This window comes from Trachurus japonicus, chromosome 17 (genome assembly GCF_045865225.1).
Source record: "Trachurus japonicus isolate A0001 chromosome 17, Traja_1.0".
Lineage (NCBI taxonomy): Eukaryota > Metazoa > Chordata > Actinopteri > Carangiformes > Carangidae > Trachurus > Trachurus japonicus.
Window position 1 is genome coordinate 23040941 of NC_140923.1, and position 25910 is coordinate 23066850.

The window sequence follows — 25910 nt, forward strand, 5'->3', positions numbered from 1 at the left end:
TTAAGGTTTTGTGGTGTTAATTTGGAGATTTTGATTTAATTTAGAGGTAATCTTTTGACCAAAGTTTTTCTTCTTTTTCTTTCAAAATGACCACACCTACTGCTTTTAGTCCACTCCTTCAGGACAGTGCTCCGAGTGTATGACAGCATGTATGCCCCTTCGTCCCGGTGTAAGTACTGGATGTGTTTGGGCTGCCAGATCGGCTTGGGATCCTGCGTTTACAGGTGATGTCACGCATACAGTAATCATGATTGGTTGTAGGTTGAAAAAAAAAGGGTTTGTACAGATGAACAATGTTCAATAAAGTTTTTTAAAAAGTAGAGAAATGCATAAGAAACATAAGAAATGCCTGTTAGATTGGCTCATGGTCAGAGAGCTTTCACACATCTAGGGTTAGTTTATTGCATACACTATATTAATGTGTGCATGAATAGTGGACCCCGAGCCGATCTGCATTGTTGCCAACTTGGTGACTTTCTCGCTAAATCTGGCGACTTTCCAAACCTTCTTGGTGACTTTTTTTGTCAAAAGCGACTAGCGACAAATCTAGCTTTTTCTGGTGCTGTTACAAACGTTTCTGGTTTGGAGACTTGGACCTGAAAGCACGTTATCACTGCTGTTTTCAACGTGCACGGGCGCTGTGAGCCGGCCGCCCCCCGTCCCAAAGCACTCACCGGCGGTCAGTCACACAGCAGTGTCACGGAGCTGTCTCCACCCGCGGAGGTAATGACGTCATTTAGCAACTTCTAGCAACTTTTACGTCAGCCAATAGGGACTTTCCTTACTGAGGAGTTGGCAACAAGGTTCAACACGGTTCAACAGGCAGTGTTGGTGCTTGTTGCTTTCGGTATGGATGATTTTGGCCTTTTCAAGCAAACTGACAGCAGTAGCTATAGGTGTGGTCACCTGTCTTCTGAAGAAGACGGAAGCATCAAGGTTTGAAAAAGACATTTTTTTATTCGTCTTATGAGAAAACCTAGCTATTGCAATTTGCAGACAAGAACTCCATCAAGCTACCTAACCTTAGCTAAGGTTAGCTAACGTTAGCTCAAGTAGGTAAATCAACCTCAGGGAATACTGTTTGACCAATCAGGTTAAAAACATTTCTACATCTTTAATTCACTATTAGCCATATTCACAGCGTCGCCATCTTTGCTTATGTCGGCACTCCGGTTGGGAAGATTCAACACCGTCACATAATGTTACCGTTAACGTTAGCAGTTGCAGCTATGCCGGCTAATTTAATTCAAATCAGTTTGACCCAAATGTACCGGGAAGCAATGAAAGGAAAGCAGTTTATCAGACTCCCGACGTTTGTACGGCTAGCAGCCAGGGAGGCAGCAGTTGTTTACCCACTCCGAGTGATGACATAAGGAAAGATGGCGACACTGTGAATATGGTCAATAATGGCATGCTTTTGTTTTCAACAGTAACTATTCATTCAGTTTGTGTTATTATTTTGTTTTAGTTTCCACTGTTGAAATTAACAGTGGTGCTATTGGGGCTCCTGCAACTTTGAAAGTTGTTTGCTTGTCTGTTATGTGCAAGGGAAATGGAGTACAGCCTTGACAAATATGCCACATGCATGGGAAGAAAGAGTGCTGATATGATTTATTTCACCAGCTGTTATTAAATAGAGGCATGGTGCTGGGGACATACTGTAACACTGCCAGGGCTAACAAGCAGTTTTCATGTCTTCAAAATGCTGACAAAGAAAAAAAAAAGAAAGAAAGTCTGCTGCAATACGAGTGAATTTGTAATGTGACCTTGTCTTTTTTTGGTCAGAGGTAATGAATGAGTTTGCCAAGTGAGTCTTGGAAAGCAATATATGGGGAATAATTTATTTTTGGTGTTTTATTTTTTTTACAAGCTGTCATGAAACTGACAAGGTCCTGAATTTCAGATTTGCCAGCCATGATGCGGCCGTTATAATCAACCACGTTAAGATAAGAACAACTTTGCCCGTGCCTCCTTCAGCGAAGGTCAAACACTCTCCAACTTTGCATTTAAATGTCCATCTCCCCCTCGCACTGTCTCCAAACATGAATCATTCCTCTGGATACATTTGTAATAGTGTAATTCGAAAGTAATTTCAAACCCTGCAATCTGGACTGTTATTGATGACTACGTCAAATGACCTACAGGTACACGCGCAGCACACATACATACACACACACGCCCATGTGCCAGTCGATTTCACCAATTCTACCTCATTAATTCAAACAGTCTTACTTTCTAAACATCATAAATCACTCCCCAGACTAGCCGCCCAGCCCCTCTCACCTTTTTCTCTCCTTTTCCCGCTTTCTCTTCAACCTTATCGTCCCTCCATCTCTCCCTCTGTGTCATCTCTTCCCTCTTCAATCACCCTCATTTTCTCTCCCTTCCCCATCGCTTCTTTGGGAGGTCCAGAAAAGTTTGTAGTATGCAGTCTGAATGGTGCTCTGATGAATTGGCTGTCTTCCATTGGCCTGAAGATTAGCCCAAGGGCAAACCCGCTCCTGTTTCCTGGGTGCCATTCTGAAGATGAATAACTGTTTATTAACCCAATGCAGAGTGACTCCTTCCCTACCTCATTATGGAGGAAGGAAAAAAAAAAAACATGCTGGCAGCTCAAGCTGGCCAACGAGGCACTCTTTCTCCCCCCCTGTCTCCCTGTCCCCCTGTCCCTGCCACTCTCCCTGTCTCTCTCTCTGTTCTTCTCTTGCTTCCCCCAGCAGATAAACCAGCAGCCTGATGTAATGTGACAGTGTGCGTTTGGTTCTTGTTTGCTCCCTGACAACCCAGGAAATTGGCTTTTCATCTTTACAAAAAAACACTGCACTCGGTATATTAGAAGGCATTCATCTTATTATGAGGGGCAGAGGGTAATTGGAAGTTTATGCATCCATTTTACGGCGATGGAGAGAGGGCCGGATTTACTAAAGCATTTGCAAAAAATTCTGTCCCAGGCGCATGTGCTGTATATGACACAAGTCCAATGAGGATGAGTCACTCACACTGTACCATGTATTTGCAAAGTGCAGCTCCTTATTATAAATGCTTTTAAGCCAACACTGTAAATATATAAATAATATTCTGTTGCACTTATCAAACCTGCAGAAACTGACTTTTTTTTAACCACTAGAGCTGGAAACACAAAATATATTACCTTTTTAGTTGATATGGTGAAATTGTTGACATTTGTACATTTGTACATCCAACTCTCTGACCTCCTGGCAAACATAAATTAAATATCTCCTCTCTTTTAGCTCTGTTTTTGGTCCCTACCAGCCCCTGTGGGACTCACTCGGATCTTAATAGCTGCTTAATGCACCCTTCTGTTAACAGCTACTTTTCTGTCTTCTGCTAAGCAGGTGGTGTACAGTGGAGTTTTTTTAGAGTTGAAAACAGCTGCCAACTATGCTGGAGAGAATGGGGAGAGTGAACCAAAACAGTGGATTTACAGACCAGACAGTGTTCTCATGGGAGCTGCAGACTCAGATGATAATTCTCTGTGTTTGTCACTGTGTGTGTGTCTTTCATATTGTCCCATGGTTTTCTCATCAACATTTCATTCATTGGTTGTTGTGTTATACAGTTGCTATACAGTAACTCATTTAAGAACAGTGATGAGCCCATAGGTGCAGAGCTGGAAATCACACATAAATTATGTTCAATCCAAAATGTCAAAATCTATTTTAGTTCTGTACACAGCCCAAGATTTCCTCTCTCAAAATGCATTAACCACCTTATATTACTCATTAATAGCTCCATATATGATATATTGCATTGCGGTCTGGGGAAACACATATAAAACAAACACTAATTCAATATTTTTGTGGCAAAAGAAAAAGCCATAAGAATCATCAGTAAAAAAAACCTTACAGCGAGCCAACCAACCAACCAAACAACCAACCAACCCATTTATCTGTTTGAACATTGTGAAATTCAAGGACTTAGGTGATTACATTACAATACAAACCATGTACAAAGCTATAAACAAAGTTCTCCCTCCACATGCACAAAATCTGTTTAAAGTGAGAGACACCAGATATGACTGGAGGAACATTACTGTTTGACAAACCAAAGACGTTTTACAAATGTAAAAAAATGATTGTGTATCTGTTAAGGAGATAAATATTAAATTATGCAGCACGCTAGCCAGCTTTAAAAGACTTTATTTAAAGCAGAAGTAAGCAGAATGTTTGCATTCATATAAGTCTTAAATAGTTATATCTTCCGACAGCAATCACTTATATAGAGTGTTTGGTCTGAAACACGGGTCTGTCAGTCACTCTGCTCTGCTGTAAGCCGAGGAGAAAACTTTCCTTGTATCCTACAACCTTTATCCAATGTGGAGAGAGAACGACATAAAGGGGCAGTCCTCTCTGTGTGTGCAGCCAAGGGATGCGCGTGAATGTGGTGACGTAGGGACGAGGGCGGGGACTGCTAACTCCATCGGCTGACAAGAAGTTAGCCAAAACGACCGGATCGCTTACTTCTGCTTTAAATTATGTAATTTCTTGTTACAATATGGAAAATAAAGCTTATTGATATTATACTGTTAATTTTGAATTGTGCGCTGCACCATTCTTTATTTTGTTGTGACATAAAGTTAAAGATACGGTTCATTTCAGATTTTTGTGCTTTATTCTTGCTTTTGCATTTTTTTATGAGTATCATCTTGTAAAGTGTGAAAAAAGGGGTAGGTGTAAATAAACCTAACATTTGCTTACACCCTTTCTGTGCCTTGAAATGTACCGAAATAAACTTATTTATTCATTCATTCATTTAGATCTTTGCACAAGACACAACAAGGTTTTTAGTAATTTCCCTAAAATTGGTTTACAGTTTATGCTTTCTTCATCCACTTCTGTCTTTTACTGCGAATATTAGAATTTGAATCAGATTCTATGAATCACACTCAGGTTAACAATTCACAGAAGCAGATGGTTTGAGACCCACTTAGTCCTCTATTTACATGAACCCAGCTCAGTGTGCCAGAGGTGAGCCAAAGGCATTTTGGTGTTTCCACGACCTTGCCTGGTGCACTGTTGGCTCGCTGGAGAACAGAGTAGAACATCATACATGTTGGGCATGTTAGAGACAGTTACAGTCACGGCCAATCACATTCAGTACTGCCATCCCCTTTCTGATGCACTGGCTGAAGTTGTGAGTTTCAAATGTGGATACGGCAGAGTGAATATAGTGTAAATATGTCTCTTGTCAAGTTTGAATTCTCTTTGGAGATACTAAAAATGCTATCATCATGTCCACGACTCCAGGCATCATAGTGCACATTCTCTTGGTCATTACAATAGTCCAAAACCATCTGCAGTTTAATTAATGAATTCAGGTTTATAATTGTCATGTCAAAAACTATAGACTATAGCAGGTGACAGGCAGAAATGCTCCAAGACAACTTTATGGGCAACCAGACAAGCAGGTAACTTTTTTAATGGAAACAAGCTTGACACCATGGGCATTGAAGTTTCAGTGGCTATTTTTGCAGCTGCCTGGTGTTTTTGTTGCACAGAATTACACCAGTTCTCCTGACATGTCTCAGTGTGGCTTCATTAGAGGCTGCATCCCTACTGTCATGTATAGTGAGGGATTATTGGGTAGAATTAGTGCAGTCAAATCCAACAATCCTACCTTCATAATGTTCAGTTTTTTTTGAAGCTGTGTAAATACCATGTAGATCCAAGTTTGGGGGTATAACAATATAATTCAACAGCACCACAAACTACACCCTGTCAAATTGTTGCATTTTGTTAAAGGGATAGTTCAACATTTTGGCAAATTGGCCCATTGCCATGATCCCTGTTAGGAGTAGGTTCGTTACCTTTAATTGTTGGTGCAAGCTATTTTTAGAACAGCGGAGCAGAGCCGCAAGCTGCTCAGAAGTATGCTACTTGTCCACAAGAGCGTTTTGGAGTTGTTGGATTTTGTATTTGATGAGTTTGAGGAGGGAAACCAAGAAATCCCATTAGCCTCTGTAGCGTAGAACGGCTCTGCTCTGCCGTTCTAAAAATAGTTTGCACTAACAATTAAAGGTAATGAACCTACTCCTAAAACTATTGGGATTATGGCAATGGGCCAATTTGCCAAAATGTTGAACTATCCCTTTAAGGAGAATCAGGCCATTGAGTGTAACTTTTCCTTTTGAGCGAGAAAAGCTCTTACCTCCATCAGGGTTATGTTTCCACCTGCATGTGCTGCTCTGTATGTCATCAAGACCCCATAAAAATAATATATTACTGATTTACACAAAACTTGATGGAGGGATGAGATACAGGCCAGAAGAGAACCCATTAAAGTGTCAGTAGAGGTCATTTCCTGGATATTAGATTATTATTATTTTATGTTGTTTGACGTTGACCAGGAGAGACACTGACCTGCTGACAAAGAAAGGACGCTTGGTTGTAGCATGACACATTGTTGACAATAATCATTACTGGCACTTGTACTTGTAATTGTCAGTATATGTGATATAAAACAAGTTCGCTCTCTGTGTGAGGATAATTGGGAGCAAATCAGTCTGCCAGAGATGAGAACAAACACTGTAAGTGACGAGACCAACACATGTCCAAAGTCAAACACTAAATCCAGTAAATCCATTTTAAGGCCAAAACCAAACTCAATTACTTCTGCCCTGGGAGCTGCATTTAGTTAGCCTGATTAAAAATATAGGCCTATACAATGAACTAATAGAGTGAGAGTTAATATTAATTACCCATCAAATTACTAAGCACGGAGGTTTTTTTTGTGACTTTGTGCTCATTAAACTTGAATTTGAACTTGACGTTTCATAAAGTGCGAGGTCACTTGTATTTCCAGCTGCATTTCCCAGCTCAATGTGGACTCAGTCCTTACAAAGCAAGGACATTAGAAGAGATATTAACTTGTCCTAATACCTTGAAGACAAACGGCTCTGTAAGACATTGCTGTGTTTCTTGTCCATGTGGTAACAGTGAGGGGTTGAAATAACTCTCTGAAACAAAGAAGAGGATGCCAGATAGATAAACCACTTTGTTTTTACTTAAGCAAGCTGAGCACAGAAGAACTGCTGAAAATGACATACAAGGTTTACTGACTGTCAGTGAGAAATTAGTGAAGTAATTTTTAAAATCATATCAAGTGTCATCCTGCTTAGTTCTCAAGCTCACATGTACCATCACTGCCCTGTAGAAATCTTTGCAAGTCCGGTCGCCGTGGTAACCGCCACAGCCTAATACTGGACCCACGTGTAAAAACTAAACAAAACGATTCAAACAAACGAATGGAAACACAAAGGAACAAACCAGTTTTCGTTGACCTGAGACTAAACCGAAAAAACCTTTCTTTTTAAAAGTATAATAAAATCAATCAGGTGTCATCAGTTACTTAGGTTTTGTCCGATCGGCAATAGAAGGATTTTGCAGAACAATTACATTACTATGCAAGTACTGGTGTGCACTGTGAATAGTGACTCAAAGTTTCACAACACCAAATCAAAACAAGTGTGACTGGCATTTACATGGAAAAAAGCTACATTACCACGTATTCCGGAGAATGTGTTTGTTGTTCTGTCTTGGTAGAAATACTGAAATATAAAAAGCAACACAGCCTTTGCTGGGAAATCAAACACAAAAACCTAAATGTGCTTCTTATCTTAACATTGAATCTCCATATAAGGCATGAGTTTGTTTTTGTTATAAACATTTTTTTGGTCTTTGCACTCGGTTATCTAAAAAGCAATGTGCACTTGTCCACACCTGGGGGTTAGATGGAGCATTATTTACAGCGTTGTTGTCTGCAGACCTTTTTGTTACCACATCAGAAGGTTTCTTAATGATTTTTCAGCTCAAAAAAAGTCAAAAACTCAACATTGAAGATATTTTGCCATTCAGTTTGCTGATGTGTTAAACCGTATTTGGGTATAGACACACCACCAAGGACAGAACATCACTAACAGGCTTCTCACTCAAATGTTAAGCGTAGATACTTACAAGTGTTCAAATGCCAGATAAAATGGAAGGCAGGGATTAAAAAGAAATATTCAAAGACAGTAACAGGGTTCAGGATTATCAAATTTTAAACTATTAAGCATAACATAACAACTCATTCACCACATATATAATATTATCCCATTTTCCCTTCCCCACCCCCAAGAGGCAAAGAAAATAGGCATAGAAAAGAGGGGAATCCTTTTCCACTGACTGGGTTTTGAAGACGCCGTAAGAGTTCCTCTTTACATATCAAAATCGCCCTCATCTTTGCAAGGTACAGTTCTCAGATATACTTAATGACATCGGCCCCCTCTGAGGTTCTGATTCACAAAACCCATCGGTGTAAGGGAGTCACTCAGCTCGAACCAGTTTGTCAAAAGCGGAGCGGTAACAGCAAAAACGTAAGCCTCCAGGCTGGTACAGTAGAGCCTCTGAAAGAGAGTCCATGTGTCGGTGGTTTCTCCACAAAAGGACTCGAGTCTCCCTCTTGTAACTTGTGGATAAAAATGTGACACCAGATAAAAGCAGCCAAGGGCGACGGTAAGAAAAGCCCAGTCAGCCTTCAGAGGTGTGTGTTCTATTAATCCGGACAGTTTGAGTCCAAAAAGCCAACAGTTGTAGGGCCTCAACCCCCCCAGGGTTTAGTTCAAGGTTAAGGTCCCTGAAGCAGCAACTCATTTTCCGTGCGCGGTATCGCTCCTGAACCTGATTGGTTGTGCTGAGCTAGATAGCTAGCTGCACAGCTGGGCCAGCTCAGGTTCAGGAGAAGCGTTGGGGAGCTTGGAGTTGAACAACTGCAGAGAATCCTTGATGCGCGCCACCTCTCCGGCTGACAGCTTGAGCCGGTGGCGCAGCAGACAAGAAAACAGGTCCAGTGGCTGTGGCGCCGGCGGAGACAGGCGGTTGATGCGGTCTCTCATCTCCAGCAGCATCAGGAAGGCAGCGTCCTGTGTGCCCTGCGTGTAGGGGTAGTCCAGCTGGAGGATCAGATCCTTGATGCCCTCCGGGTCAAAGTGCATGCTGTATCCAAACACTTTCAGCGTGTTGATCTTCATGTACCCCAGGTTGGACGTCTGGTCGTCCAGATCCAACGGCTCGTAGAAGAGAGTCTCGTTCACTGTCGGATCATCCGTGACGATGCGGCTTCGCAGGTAGATGTGCACCGTTTCAAAGAAGGACTTCCATTTGTTGCCCAGAGACAGAGTCCAGTTGTAGCACTGAGCCGTGACAACGGCGTCCAGTCGAGTTCTCTCCCAGTCAGGGAAGTCAGGCTGGGTCACTGGCATGAACCAGCTCTCCGAGTGACTCCCGCCAAAAGGATTCACGTAAATGGCAGGCACGGGCTCCAGTGTCGAATTCTTAGTCGAGCATATCTGGAAAGAAATGCCCATCAGCATGTGGATGAGATTGGACTTGTTTTTGTTGCTCTTGAGGGTCAGCAGCATCCTCTTCCTCCAGGCAGGGTTGAACCAACTCCCCAGGCGGACGTCGTTGCTGATGTAGATGGCATGGACCTCTATTCTGCTGTCCAGTCGCTGCAGCAGGTACTTCACCTGGAGAGGGACAGATATAGGTATTGTTGCATCTCTCACTCTCCATATAGCATATATACACATTTGTGTGTGTGTAATAATGATTATATATTATCATAATTATGTACTACATATTATGTTTGATGTTGTAAACTTAATATTTTATTAATATTATAAAAACATGAAAACCATCTTTAGGTTTGGCTGTCAACTTTAAAATGGAAACTATGCTCTTTTCTGTTGTTTTGCTAACCCTCCTCCCGGCCATGTGCATTTGTTTTCAATGAAACCTGTGAGAAAGCAATCAATAAAGAGGTGGATAACGTTTTTTTTTTTTAGCATATAAGCGTTATATGATAGTCTAATAGTCTAATCTGTCCTAAACAAGAGATTACGGGTTATGGGGCGCATTTGTGTTGCGGTGCCGCCGAGACGAGAGCTGGGACACCAGGTCGGTGGCTCTGGTCTTGCAAGTTACAAGTCACTTATTTAACCATCCAAATTACTCTTAAGCTCTTTAATTAACATAAAAATGTAGCATAGTTATGGTAAAAAAAATCCTGCATAGTTCCCATTTAATAAAAAAAATAAAAATCTACCATAATTCAGAAGAGGGGATGACACATTGACATCTTGATGGTGATGATGCCTTCATTTGCATATATATATAACTCCAAAGTCATAAAATCTAAATTTTATAACTGCTATACACAATAAAAAATATATAAAATCAAACTCTATAACTCTGCTGTGACAAACATTGACCGTGGTAGTTCCTGCTACAGTTGGTGTCTCCTACCACATTTTGTCACGGTAACGTAGGCATACAAGGGGAAAACAATACCAGCCAAATTGTTGTGAGTGACATAAAGTGAATTATGGAATTTAATCTTTTAAATAGTCGGGTGTTCTTGCTAAAATCTGTCTTGCTTGACTGAACTCAAGTGTGTGTATGCATTGTACACATTTTGTTTTGTCATCAACATGAGGACTTACAATAAAGATCGGGAATAAATATGAAAGAGATAAATAAGTATTGTTAATTTACAGGTATTTCACGTTTGAGTATGTCATAGATTGTAGAACTTTTTCAGCAGTGTAGCATCCTACAAAACAAACATTGATTTTTCCAGTTTGTGTTGTTATTTTTTTTGCTGTTATTGTCTGAGGTCTGTTTGTCTGTAGGTACAAAGGAAGACATGACTGTGTCTAATAAAGGCTACTGTACATTTTCTCCACAGGGGTTAAAGGACATCATATGAAACCAACAGAGTCAACAAATGTGAGAAAGCTATGAGAACCTCAGCATCGGGCATGTCCAAGTCAAAGTTCAGATAGTGGTCCAAGGATGCGGCGATGCTCGGCTGGCAGGAACCGAAATGAAGGAGGTTGCCATGGTGACAGGATCCACATCGGGTCGCATTGTCGCTGGCACAGGAGGAGCAGGAGGTGGTGGAGGTGCCCACAATGCAGGGAACGGCTCCCTGGCAGGTGGGCTGCTCGGCGGGGCAGCTGCAGCTCTTCACCTCCTCAGAGAAGGAGCCCAGCACGCCATGCTCGTTGCAGTACAGCAGAGACTGAGCCCTTCTCAACCAGAACCCCACAGACCTGCAGGGGAGAAAGGGAAAACACAATAATACAGCTGTGAATACAACATACAACATATTCCAACACAGTATGTTTTTATTTGAACTTGTATTATAAGTATTTTAAACTATTTATTGCACTTTATTTTTTTTCTCTTTTCTTTCTTGGATATGTGTGCCATTACTATTGTAGTGTATGTATGTATTGCAAATTCAAAGCAACTGTTACGACGCCACGGGACAAATAAAGTTGATTTGATTTGATTGAGAACACATGGGCAGATCTGAAAGCTCACTATATAATTGGGTATGGTCAGAATCACACCCTGTACATCGCCATGTTGAGGTAGGAAATTACACACTTGGAGGTCAGCAAAAACGTGCATTTTAAAGGTCATAGTATACATTTTTTTGTCATAAAGAAGGTCTTGATTCTATATCAATACAATGAAAGAATCAAACACAAATGCACACAGCCTGTATTCAGAAATTGAGCCATGAAATCAGCTGTCGTGGCTTCTGTATCTTTGTGATGTTACTGTGACACCTCGCAGGACTTGGTTTCTTTGAGTTTCTACCCGCTAACCTGCTCAACACTGCAAAAACTCAAAATCTTTCCAGGAATATTTGTCTTATTTATTGTAAAAATGTCTCATTTCTAGTCAAAACTAATCTCTTTTCACTTAAAATAAGACTCATCACCTAAAAATGAACTTGTTTTTAGATAATTTTCATTTGTTTCAAACTAATTTTCACTTGAAATAAGTAGAAAAGTCTGCCAGTGAAAACACCTATTTCAAGTGAAAATATGCTTGAAAGAAGTAAAAAGTGTCTAAAAACAAGCTACTTTTTAATGTGATGCGTCTTATTTTAAGTAGATCTGTTTTGACTAGAAATAAGACAAATATTCTTGGCAAGATTTTGAGTTTTTGCAGTGCAGAGAGAAACCTGAGAGAGAAGATGTAAAACTACACTGTGGTGATTTTTAGTACTTAAAATCACTACTTAATCTTTTTATGGTTCAAAACTTCAAGTAAAACACAGCAGTGTTTCTTCTTATGTTACATCACCTCTTCTTCCCAATTGCCCTAATCACTCAAGTATCACCAACATGGCATCTACAGTGGCCCCTAAAGACAAAGAACATTCAGTGCAGTCAGAGAGTGTTTCTTTTGTTATGTTGTAGTGTTGCAGAAATCTTTAGGTCTGCCTGTGGGGAGTCAAAAAACAAGACCGAGGAAATAGAATGCACAATGATTTCATTCTCTCTAGTAGCTCAGGGTTGTGCCCACTGACCAGTGGTTGCAGCCCTTTCTAATACTCCAACCCCAAGGTTTATTGCAGTCAGGGTTCAGTAGGTTACCTAGACTTATATTATACTATATTTTATTGTTATCTTATATTATATTGTGTTGTTAAATTATATTATATTATATTATATTATATTATATGATATTATATTATATTATATTATATTATATTATATTATATTATATTATATTATATTATATTATATTATATTATATTATATTATATTATATTATATTATATTATACTAATTATTACAGAGAATATGCTAACTTCAATAAAATTTCCACCATGTGCAGCCTAACTAGAATCAGACATGACGGCAAAAAGCAGACCCTTGGAAATGCAGAAAATATAAATTGACTTTATGAATTATGAACTGACTCCTAAATAACTGTGACTGCTAAACTTGGACAATAATAAAAGCTATTGTGGCTGGGTAGCAGGGGCTGAGACTGGGGATATAATTTCAATTTTTAATTTGACATAATCCCATTCATAATGAATCTGGTTTTCAACGGCTATCATCAGCAGCCATCGGGACATTCTCGCCGCATAAAGTGGAGTCGGCTCAGTGTGGAAAGAAATAAAAACATCAATGAGTGACAAAGAAAAGAGAGACAAAGCAAAAGATGGAAAGATAGAGACAGCAACTGTGTCACCACTGCGAGGTCCACCGTGGCTCTGTGCGTGTGCCTGTCACCCACCCACACACACATCTATCTCCCTCCCTCTCCCATTAGTGCTGACCGGAGTGTGTGGGTGCACCCTCAGCTGTGACCGGCTCAGCAGCTAGACAGGAGACTAGTGAGAGCTGGTTAAAGCAGCTCACTATACTGTGTTATTAAGCTGTAACGACTGAGGAGGGCTCAGACAGACTGGATGAGTTTAGACATGCAGGATTTGTGTGTCTGTGTATGTGTGTGTGTGCGCAGTGAATTGACATGGCTGTGCTGGATAAGAGCTTGTATTGAAGCCGCTGTATTCCCGAGCTCCCGCGGTGTCTTGGCGACACATTCTGTCACATCTGATTCTCGCTGCGGATTCAAAGCACTGTGTGGTTTTGACGACGATTTCTCGGCTAATCTTAATAGAAGCAGCGAAACATAAAGTGCAGCTGAGGAAAAAAGCATCATAGATTCACAACACAACTGCAGTTGTAGTCCAAGCAATCCGCATCCATATCTACACTCGGAGGAGCTGCAGCTCTGCTCACCGCCGCTGAAAGTATCCTGTCAGAGCTCAGTCTGCTCAAAGGGGGCACAAGTAATAAACGCTTCATGTTAAATGTCCCATCCTCCCCTGTTTCTGCAGTAGAGTAGTATTTTTTTTAATCATCTTTTTATTGTTTTCCTTTTGTTTCCTATCATTTTTATTCCCTGTCTTACCCTTACCCCCTCAGTTGGTTTAGTTCCACATGCTACTTTTAGAATTACTGTCACTTCCCCTCCACTATTGCCTCATTTTATCTCACAGTTTTACTCAAACGCTCTTAGTTTTCCCTTTACGCCTTCCTCTATTTGAACTCCTTTATCCCATCTTATCGTATCTCATCCTCTCTCCTTTTATCCCAGTTTTATTTATTTTAAACAATTAACTGCATCCTGCATTTTAATTTAAGTCCTCCTGGTCTCAATTTGTCGTTGGGGTCTTGTATTGCCTGTGTTGCTGTATTGTTTGGGCGGTCCATCTCCTATGGCTTGTGTCGGGATTCAATGCCAACTGAGCTAAACAACGCCCCATTTATATGTTGCTTTTGTCAAGCACTTTGTAAACTTGTGTTTTTAAAGATGCTATACAGTAAATAAAGTTATTATTATTACAGTATTAGTAACATGCTAAGTGTACAGTGTGTTGATAAAGCATTATGTATTAGTCAAACATTATCATACTGAGTGGTGATTAGTAATCCCACATACGTAAATCTGCTATGCCCATATGTCAAATGTTTGTCCAAAACATATTTTGCTCTGTGGTACATACAGTATACTACATACTCCAAATAACGCAGATTACAATCTTGCTATTATACAATATATTTGAAGTATGAATATTGTTCCTCACATTAATTAATGACTTTTAAAGACAGTTTTCCCAGTGGCTGAAGTAATGGGAAGTGGATCATGCAATGTGTTGCGCCAAGACTTTAACTTATAAGGAAGGGGCATAAATAATGTCTCAAATAACATTTCAGTAATTAGGAATTAATGAGTCATTATTTTTGTGCCGCTGAGCTGCTGATTCGTTGTTGATCAGGTTAAAATGAGAAATTGTTTTGTTGTGGGAGTCCACAGGCATCCATCAAGTTATACAATGAAAGACTCAATGCACCATTTGTAAGATGCACAAATGATAGAACAAATACAACAATCAAATAAAGTGAATCACAAAATAAACATGGAAACAATTAATTTGCCAGAAGGAACATCATCCATGCCAAAATGAACTGGGCCAGTACCATCCAGCCATGTGAGAGTAAACATGGTCACATCTCATTTTCCTGAGTTACAGCAAAGATCGGTGTGTTTTCAAGAACATTATGATGTCACAGTGAAGTTCACCTTTGTCTTTACTACGTTTTATCCAGCCCAGGGGTGAGATAGTGGGCGGAGCTTGTCATTGGTGACATGAGCTGATGACAGCCATGCTGAACAGCCTCTAACATTACAATAGTTTACTGTAGGATATGGCTCCAATGTTCAGTCACATTTATCATTATGGGACTGGGCAGCAGGCTGCTGTGCAGTCGGACACTCAGGGAAATTTTCTTGGCAGAATCCTCATACTTTCACCTCTGAGTCGTAATTGGACAGTTGATTATGTTCCATTCTGGCAGGAACAATGCACGTCTTTGTAGAAAACTGACCATGCTTTGCATTTAGCATTGGCAGGTCCGAGCGGTCCACTGGACAACAGTAAAATGCAACATACCTCCTCATTTCTCTATGTTGTGATTTGATTTTAATGTGGCATGGACAATGGATGCTCTCCAAACACATGTTTTTCATTCAATTTGAGTCGAGGTAAAAGCAGACATAAAATGGAAATCTACAATACGTATTCCGTCTCACTTTGTTTCTCTGTTTCTTCGCTTCTGTTTTTGCATTTTAAATGTTTCACAGATTTCATTCCATGGTTAGAAACTCCCAATATTTTGTACCTTACTTCTGCATTGCGAGGTGTTACTGCTAATGTTTTTCTCTCCATTTCATGCCTCATGTGGTACTTCTTTTTATTTCATTCCCCCGTTAACTTGAAGAGGTGAGAAAATCTCTCCCTTTTAAAGTATTCTCGGAGTTAAAAAAGTTAAGTTGACGGAGGGTATTCAAAGACAAGTTTCAGAGATGAGTGCCTTAAACACAAAACAAGCCTGTTTATTTCATATGCATCCCATTTTCACAGGTGAAAATCGAATTCACAGTCTGCTCCATATTACTTATAAATGGGTTTATTTATCTATGGCAATTTGACACCTCTTTTTTTTAAGAAGGGTGGCTGTTTGGTACGACTGCAATACAGATGAAAATGCAGAAATACATAAATTACCATCCACTTTGGTGCGGTAACAGTAGCAACAAGTTCAGACTGAAAATTGGCTCTGCAGAGATTCTATCCTCAGGCGAAGTTCAGGAAATCTCACACAACATTGCCCAAATGCTCCGACAATTCCCTCCCCCCCAGGCCTATGTAAATAGACAAAAATGAATGATGATAAAACAAATGGATTTGTGCAGGAGGAAATTGGGAGTTTTTTGCAGCCGAGCAGCGCCTGATAATTTGCCGTTGCTTGTACCGGGTGGGGAGGGCGTCGGCATCGGAGAGACCGAACTCGGGGGAGACGAAGGTAACTGCGGTAGAGAAACACAGGAAAGCCGAGCAGAGGAAGGGAAGGGAGGGGGGAGACGGAGTGATGGGAGGGGAAGAGGTCTGTCAGGGAAATTGAAGTCCTCTGTAAACAAGTGCCGAGCTGTCAGTCTGGGGAAGGACTTGATTACAGCGTGCCACGATGCCGCATGCCTCGGCCCACAACGGCCCCCGCAGACGGTAACAAGACCCTTCATCTCACTTTCCCCTTTCTAGCTCTCTCAGTCACCATCCTGTCATCACATCCCTCGCACTTTCCTCCTTTGTCTCTTCATTTTTTTGCATTTTTTCTCTCCAGGTGTGCAGCACTATGTTGAACACCTGCTGTGCAGTAGGAGGCCAACATGGGCAGTCAGTCACAACTCCCACTTTACTTTAAACTGAGCAAGGATGTCATGTCCATGTTGTTAAAAGGGACCTATTGTGCTTATTTCAGGGGCTTTTAATATGATATTGGACCCCAGTGGGGCACTATTGAAAGTTTAGATGAATAAAAAAACTAACTACCGCATACCAAGGAAGTTATCTCACTCGGTAACCAAAAAATACAGAAATGGGCTTGTTTACTATTCTAGCATATATTAAAAATGTCGACTTCATCCATACAACCATACGTTTTGGAAACAGCAACACACAGCCTGAATCTCCAATTAGCAATGACTTTTGCAAGACGTCTCTAAATGGTAAACGCCAAATTCCACCACATCTCATATTATCATCGTACGGTAAGACATAACATCAACCTCTTACTAAAAGTCTGCAAATTACACTGGGCACTGAGGCCAGAGGCCAGAGCCAGGCCTGTTGCTCAAACAGTGACATGTCAAAGTGAGAAAAACTCTCAAGTGTTTTCAGCGGTCCAGAGCTACTGAAACTGCCCCCTGGGATTACTTCAACACACGCCTACCTCATGATATGGCACTTCCATGTCCTCTAGAATAAGTATCCAACACTTTAAACATATTTATGAGTCTGAAAAGCTGGAAAAGCATAATCGGTTCCTTTTTATGACAGTAATTACAGTATGAACTGAGGCTTCACCTGTAAACTCTGATAGGTAAGCACAGTAGACAGTTTGGATAATTTACTGTTGGCCATAGTTTTGCCTTCTAAATGAGCCGGACTAACCTGAGAGCTTGTTTAATGCCCTTCTGTCTGTCTCTATGTGTGACCATAATAGAGCTAACAGCTTGTAGAGTTGCATTTAAATGTATATTTTGTGAAACATTGTGTAAGCAAGTTCAGTTTAAATCACAACAGCAATAATGGCGGTATGTGAGTCATAAAGAGTAAACATTGGTGTAATGTTTCTATGAACACAAGGGGAGATCTGAAAAGGATCTTTGGAGCATTAGCATGCACTTTAGAAATGACTGTGCCTCTGCTTCCTGTTTTTTGTTGTGGAAGGTCGGTGAAGATTCGTTCTGCATAATATGACTGTTTTTAACAGTTTGTTTTCATAGTAGCTTCACTTAGAGGCAAACTCTTCCTTTTAATATATATGTGTATATATATATATATTTTTTTGTAGACAAGAAATAGGTAGGCAGATAGAAAGAGAATGACATGCAGCAAAGGGCACACCGGGGGATTCGAACCGGGGCCGGCTGCAGCGAGGACTATAGCCTATAGCTCCCCAAAGGAAAGCCCTGAACATATTCATGCCTGAAACTACAAGATAACAGAACTGAGAGGCGACAGCACATGTTAGAGGCTAAACAGGTTTTGCTAACACATTCTGAGAGTGCTGCGGACGGTCGATTCAGATGATCCATGGTGCTCGCACGCTACAGCTGTATCCACTATTTACTGCATAATCTGTTGACTGCAGAGAAAAGCAAAGCTGAGACAGCTGAGTGTGAACCGCGCTCATGTTTCCCACCAAGTTTCGAGGATTTGCTAAATTCAACTCTGAACTCTTTTCCGACACGTAGCGGTGGGATTTTCCCAGTGTGTCCTACTTGAGGCCGAGTGTTAGAGAGCTTGCAGCTGTGAATCTGCACAAAGCTGCAACCTTAAAACTCACAGCGATGACAAATTACGACATCTTCATTTAGGTTGTTTTCTGTCAGTGTATCCCCGGGGAGGGAGTGTAGTGGGGGGAGGGGCATACCTGTCTCGGGGCAGACTGATGCGAGGCTGGTTGGGGCAGCGTTTGCTCAGGGTGAACAGTTTCCTGACGATCTTCTGGGCTTTTCCCAGGACCAGGGCGGTGCTGGACTCCAGCTGGGTGTAGCGCTTCTGGAGGGACAGGTCGGCCGACCAGAACTTGGCGATCATGGACACATTCAAGAACCGGTCTGTAGGCAAGCGCTTCATGAAGGCTTTGAATTCATCTGCAGGGAGTTTGACAGAGGGGCAGAGGGAGAGGGAGAGGGAGAGGGAGAGGGAGAGGGAGAGGGAGAGGGAGAGAGGTGTAGAAAGAGATAAAAGAACAAAATGAAATGCTCTAAAGTAATTTATATGTTAACAAAGCCCTTTTGAGCACAGCAAAACCCATTCACCACATGCTATTTTATCCCTGGTGGCATTCCTAGATAATGACTCTGGAGCTGGGGGAGTTTCATATGTAATTAGTATATTTAAAAAAAGGCTGTTATGTTCTAATGAATTGCCATTACAAAGTAAACACCTGTGCCTCAATCTGCAGTTATGCTCATTCACCTCACCATTACCAGCTCATCATATTCACGGAAGCATCATTTGCAACATTTAGCAACACTGTTATTTGGAAACACTAGTCATCTGGTGATTGACAATATGGTGTCACGTACGGGTGGATATTTCCATTTGTGCTCTACCTCAAAAAAAAAAAAAAAAAAAATCTCAACAAGTTAGAGGAAACATCCATAATCAGGAGCTGAATAGATCTGATGACACCTTTTGGTAAAAATGGTCCAAAATCCTGAAAACAGTTATAAATGTAATTCATGTAATTCTGCAGCTGTCACAGCAAGTTTGTGTCAAAAGCCAAATAGACACAAGAAGGAGGGTTTGACATAAATACGTTTATGACATTATTTCACTTCGTGCCAGCCTGACATCACCTCTGCCACTTCTAACAACATTTTAAACCATCAAAGCCTCTGAATCATTTCGGGTTAGACAGACCTGTGTGTGATAGATGTAGTGGCAATGAATTCTCATTAACAAAACATAAAACAGGGCTTTAATTATCTTCAGTGGTCTGCTGAAGAAAATATCATCCCTTGACCTCCATGTTATCCAATTATCTTTATCTAAGAGTTTGCCAGCTGAATTCCAAATGTTCTTGTAACACAGGTTAGCAAGTTGTGGAAAGAGTTGTAGAACTCTCCAATAATTGGCAGCCTTTATGCAACATTAATGTTAACAGGCGCACTCACAGTTCAGATCACATTGTGTAAACTGTAATGGAAGAAAATCAATCTCTCATTTGCCTAGCAATCCATCTATAAATAGAGCTGGAAACCCAACAAATGGAAGAAGCTCATTCAGGCTGTATACCTTATACACTGTACACACTCACAAGCACACATAAACATATATAGAAAAAAGATACAATTCCAAAAAAAAGGAAAAATAATTAAAAAAGAGGAAATCCATGAGTTAAAAAGACAACACATTTTAAGTGTAAAGTGACAGACACTTCCTAAGAACTACATTTCAGATAAAGTATTAACTGCTGACATGAACATCTTGTTTGTTAAAAACCTTGCGCCTCAAAGTAAAGTCTATGATTTAATTTAGATATTATTTAAGTGATGGAGATGATTTACTCACGCCCACATCCATTCATTCAGTCATCCTTTCATTCACACATTCAGCTGGTCACGCCCACATTTTCACAATGCAGCCAATCACAGTCTCCTAGTCATGTACAGCAAAACCCGGAAAAGAGACTGGTCATTCATCCCTTCTACACAGCACACAATACAGCACACACGACTACACACGAGTCAAAGTCAGAGTAGCAGTTAAGAGCCAGTATGGAATCTCAGGAGGCCAAATCACACCAGTGCTGATATACAATACAACAGCACTCCCTCTCGTGTGATATTGCTTAAATAACTCATAAGTATGGTTATAATGCATTATAGAGATAGGCATCAAATAAAGTGTTACCCCAAACTCTCTTGAACAGCAGTTGCTGCACATGAGTTTTAAAGGGGAACTATGCAAGTCCGCTCGGTTTTCTGCTGATTTGGTTACGCTGCTCTTGCCCATGTGCATCTGTTTACAACGAAGCCGGCGAAAAATCAGTAAATGGAGCGGTGGATAACGATATAACATATACAATGTTACGATGTGTGTATTTGTGTGTCGTCTTAACCGTCATGAACAAAAGATTACGCGTTTGTGTTGCGGTGTGCAGAGACGAGAGCTGGGACACCGGGGCGGCGACCGAGACACTGATGTTGCAAGGTTGGTTTTCAGCTGTGAGACGCCAGGTGAAGACAGAGAGCCTCCGTTCTCACTCATAACAAGTTACAAGTCATGTAGTTAACTATCACAATTACTCCGGAGCTTTTTAATTAAGGTAAAAATGTAGCATAGCCACAGGAGAAATCCTGCTTATTTCCTCTTTAAAGACATCCCCTGACATAGTAAACACATGCCACAACAGACATGTCTCCTGCAGCCTGCAACCCCAGCTATGTGCAGTGTGGGTTAGTTTGGATGTGGGAGCTACTTAGCAGAAATGTGTGTATAACTACGGTGAAACAGTTTGAAAGGGTGGGAATGGAGCCAGACAACGTTTTTGCTTTTAGATGGAAATTGCTGCTGGCTCCACTTGACTGCTTGTAACAGAAACTGTTAAAGTGTGGACGTCAGCACACTCTCCTCACCAAGACGGTTGGTTTTCACCTCAAAGTACCGCAGAACTGATCGATAAATGATTAGCGAAGCATCAATCAGACAGACACTGTGTATCATCGCTGGTTACCAGTGGCAGCATACATTATCTCCTATTATATATAACCCTTCTGTGGCTCCTTCAATTCATGTCTCCATTCAACAGCAGGTTTCTCCTTCACGAGGTGAAACGTATGACATATGTTGAGAGCTCAACACACCGCACTGCGGAAACACACAGGAGGACACGCTTCCTTTGACATCTGTGCTACTTGCGTTGTGTAGTGCTCAATTACAGTCAGTTGATTGCGGTCAATCCAGTTAAATTATAGTGTATTTAAAGATGGTGCATGTGTTGATCCAGGCTGCAGCGAAGGTTGTAGCAGTGTGTGTCCAACTGAGCGAGGATGTGGAATTGATTCATGAAAATGATTTGTGAAAGCAGGATTGCGTTGTATCTGTGTTCTGTTATACAACATCCAGTCCCCTGCACTTTGCTGTGGTTGAAAATGAAAGAAAATCACCAAGAAAAGAGGCACTTAGAATAAGAAGAAGAGGAAGAAAAAGAATAACCTAGGGAAGAAATAAATAAATAAATGGTGGGTAATCGTAATAAATTTTGCCTTTATAACAAGTGAAATGTCTTTGAACATGAAATGCAAGAGTCATAAGTGATCATTTAAGAAAGTGTGCCTCATATTCTGGATAGAATTTTAGAAACAGACAAGTTTTCCCTGATGGCCACGGCTCCTCGACACATGGACTTCTATTACTGCAGAGACAGAGAGAAATGCAAATATAACACTTGTGATTAAATGGTAGTGTGGTGTGTGTGTGTGTGTGTATGTGTGTCTATTCACAAGTGAGTGAATCTCCAACAAAAAAAAATGAACTGGGAACTATTGGAGTAAATTACACTGAGAATAGTGTTGGCACAGAAGACCCAGCCTGTACTCTGTGTTGGCTTTTGGCAAGAGTGTTATGTTGTTAAGATCATTTTGGTTCCATTATGAACCAGTGGGCAAATATCATGCCAGTGTGAAACCTCTGGGAGACATGAATTTACTTTTCTTTTTTCCTCCTGAAACCCAGCTAAGTGAGACCTTCTAGGATTGTTGGTCTGCTGGAGAATTGTATTCCCGTGTGCTGTTGTTGGCAGGGAGACAGTGAGGAAATCTGCAGCCAAGCCGACCTGAGCTGAGCCCAACTGACGAGACTCAGGCCTATTACAGCGCTCACTGATCCCAGATGACACTGTGCTCTGTCTCTCTGCAGCCCTCCTCTTTGTGTATGTCTGATCTCTCTCTTCTGGACCGGACTGCTGAGTTTTGGGGGGGGGTTGTCTCGTTCTCTCTCACTGGTTTTGTGTGTCTGTGTGTGTGTTCCTGTCTGTCTCTGCACCTCCTGTTGTTCCCTCATCTCTTTCAGCAGCAGCTCTTCCTCCCTGTACTGACATGGGACTAAATTAGTATGGCAACATTAACTTTTTATGACTCTGTTTAGTGTTTACTTTCACTTCTACTGATCTCTACAAAGCATTAAAGGCTATATGAAGGTGCATTTTCAAGTTTGTTATCTGAAAGCCAAACAAATTACTAGATACAAAATAATTGTGGAGATCAACACTCTTTTACATACTTAAGCTGAGTTGCGGTGATTGTGTTTTTCAGTTGCATTTACAGCCCCTTACAGCAAAACCACATGAACTTCACATGTGATTCACATGTGATTTTTCACATGTGAAACATTTTGCACATGGTAATCATGTTATTTGCATGTGGAAAACATGTGGTCACATTTGTTACCACATGTGGAAAATGGGTTCACATGGGAATTCACATTTGATTCACATAAAATTAGGCCAAAAACACATGTTTCCCATGTGCAAATAACATGATTCCCATGTGTAATTTTTTTTTTTTTTGTTCATGTGGTTTTTCTGACAACAATGAAGATACACTGTGTGAGTAGCACTGCCTCTTCTGGGAAGACTGGAGGCTACAGTGACTCGCTATCAGAAAGTTACAAGTAGGACAAGCTACGAACTTAAACTAAAGAAAATATGTTACCAGAAATACTGAATCCCTTGCAGGAAAAGTGGAAAGTTAAGCTGGAGTGACGGCCACAGGCTGCGCACAAGATGATGCATGCACAGTCAACTCAATATAATAGATGCAAGTGTTGACATTGTTGTTGTTTTCCATCTCTGGAGACAGCTGTCGATGAAGTTTGATGCTGTTAATGACAGTGTTAGCTACATGGTGATGGAGAAGTAATGTATGTGTTATTCTTTGTTTGTATTCTTTCTTTGTATATCTTTGTTATTAATGTAGCACTGACAAGAATGGGATTAAATTTATCATACAATAAGAGGCACTTCAAAAGGACAAATGTTGATTCTGGAGCACCTTCACACACATGTTCCTTGTCATCTCACACACACGTTTGTTGTCTTTGCCTTATATCTTTCACCTTCTGTACCTCCACCCACCAGAGAGGCACCGATCACCACCTCTGTGTCACAATGTTACTGTATATCCTCCACTCCAGTATAATAACTTTTAAATAAAGTGAATAACGTATAGAAAATAAAGTGTTTTTTAAAAGTGTTTTAATTAACTTTTTAATTTGAATTTTCTCCATGTCCCATAACATTTGGAGGAGGTACATATTAGGGGGGTTTAGGCTGCCTTTAAAGGTAGGCTACAACTTTTTATAATACTTCCACAGAACAACTAGAGGGGTGCAAATAAAAGTATTAATTTTACGGAAGAAATTTTGACAGGTCCAAAATATATAAATATTTACAGTACATCTGGTCACGTTGGCAACGTCGGCATTAAATGATCTCTGCGCCAACAACATGTGTTTTCAGTCTGCTGTCAACACCGGAGCTGCTGCTTGTTAAATACGGTTAGCGTTAGCTTAGCTTTAGCCACTAGCCGCTCCCTATAGGCGTACCTGGCAACCAGTACAATTTAAGCTTGTAGCGATAGCAGGTGAGTGTGAGTACGACACCTAGCCTACTGGCCGGGAGGAATTAAACTTGTAGCTAACACCTTTAACATCTAGCCACATCTAGCGGATGAAAAATTGCCTTACTGGCTAACTGTGGCTCACTTACAGTTTTTTTTTTTAATTAGGCCACCTACTGTTGATTAGTGTTGCATTTTCCCTGTTAAAAATAAACCAATTAAAAAAAAAATATAAAAAAATATATTTTTAATGACTTCTACCATTTTGGATGACGGAGACAAACTCATGTAATATGTTTGTAACAAGCTGATAGCTCTCAGCCACACATCTGATCCTCACCTCATCCACAGCTTCTGTTGTTGACATGACTTCCCCATCAGATATAGCTCATTACAATAACCCTCTTGAGTTCTGTTTTGAAGGTAGGTATTTTTTCCACTTATTCTTAGCCTATCTCCTCTTTTCTCCTCCATCAGTAATTAAACAACACATTGGTCTTTATTCCTCATCCACTCCACTGACTCACTTTGTATTCTTTAACCTTTTTTTTCTGTTTTCCTCAGTCTTGCTCTTTTAATCTGTCTTCTGCTCTCCTTCAGCATCACTTCATCCCAGCCTCTGCCTCTCTCTCAGTCCCTCCCTTCTCACACACTCATGGCAGTAATCATTAGCGCTGCCATCATGCTGGAGGAATTTGTCTGTCTGTTTTCCTCCCTTTTCCTGACATTTATGACTCCATGTCCCAAATTTATGGACAATTTGGCTCACTCAAAATCTCCCCGATAAAGAGGCTGGAGGGGGAGGGGGTCGTTTCCATGATGGCTGACCATGCGGCCCTGAAATCTCCATCTCCGGGCTGAGTTAGTGATTCATGTCATCATCAGGCGGAGGCGACAGCTAAGTGACTGGCTGGCTGATGCCTGTTCATTTAACTCCCTACAAGGACATGGGTTATTAAAAAGGCAAGAGCCAGGATTTTGAAGAGCCCAAACAGAACAAAGCTGTTCAGAGTGAAGTTCACCAAACTCAAACTGTCTACCACTTTTTGATTCTAGCTGAACCGGTGCTGGGGCTCCTGGGATATGAGTTTCAGTCAGCGGGTACACATCTGATCCAAAATTAATCCATCTGACTTTGGTGATCCTCTGACTTTTCTGCCAGGTTGACATTTGCAATTTTTGTGACATCTTAAATTCTGCTAATTATTTTTTACTGGCAAATTCTACAGAGAGTTAAGTTTTTACCTAACTTTTAATCCATCCAGAGTCATCACAAGGCCATCACTAAGCTGCACTTAATGAAGTTACAATGAGTTAAAAAAAAAAGAGACATTCCCTTCTAGTGAATTTCTGGGGACCCACTGGGATCCCTGAGGGGGTTTCAGTAAGAAAGAGAAATCATGTATTCTCACTATGCTCTACTCATAAGCAACATATTCAAAGAATGTATGTATCGGCCATGGTTTTCAAACACTTTCTTCTTTCTGAAAGCAGAAATATTGTTTTGAGAAGTCAATGGGTGAGTTTAGGAGCTTGGTGTGAAAAAGCTTTAAAACCACCAATTTGAATGAGGTGTAAAATATAGAGCATTTCATTTATTCATTCAATATTTTTGTTAAACTCAACTCATATCTATCTAATGCATGAGCGGTCATGACAGATAGGAAAATATAAACATGCATTCCAATTTATGAGAATCCCTAAGACTTCATACTTTAAACGATGGATTTTGGTTGTACTGCAAAACATAACGAGGCTGTTAGCATGCTGATGTTCGCCAGTGATTCAATATAACTTTACAGTGCGGCTACAATAGTTGTAATCCATCTACACTGT

At 40.7% G+C, this 25910-nt stretch overlaps 1 protein-coding gene across 1 annotated transcript in view; it reads right to left on the reverse strand.

Annotated features, from left to right (window-relative positions):
• Nucleotides 1-7004: 7004 nt before the first annotated feature.
• Nucleotides 7005-25910, reverse strand: part of brinp2 (bone morphogenetic protein/retinoic acid inducible neural-specific 2) — a 311630-nt gene continuing 292724 nt past the window's right edge. The window contains exons 7-9 of the mRNA XM_085804094.1: nucleotides 18377-18599; nucleotides 10807-11113; nucleotides 7005-9526 (exon numbers count right to left, since the gene is read on the reverse strand). Of these exons, the coding sequence (XP_085660220.1) occupies nucleotides 8705-9526; nucleotides 10807-11113; nucleotides 18377-18599 (1352 nt within the window). The 3' untranslated portion in view covers nucleotides 7005-8704. The remainder of the gene's footprint in view (nucleotides 9527-10806; nucleotides 11114-18376; nucleotides 18600-25910) is intronic.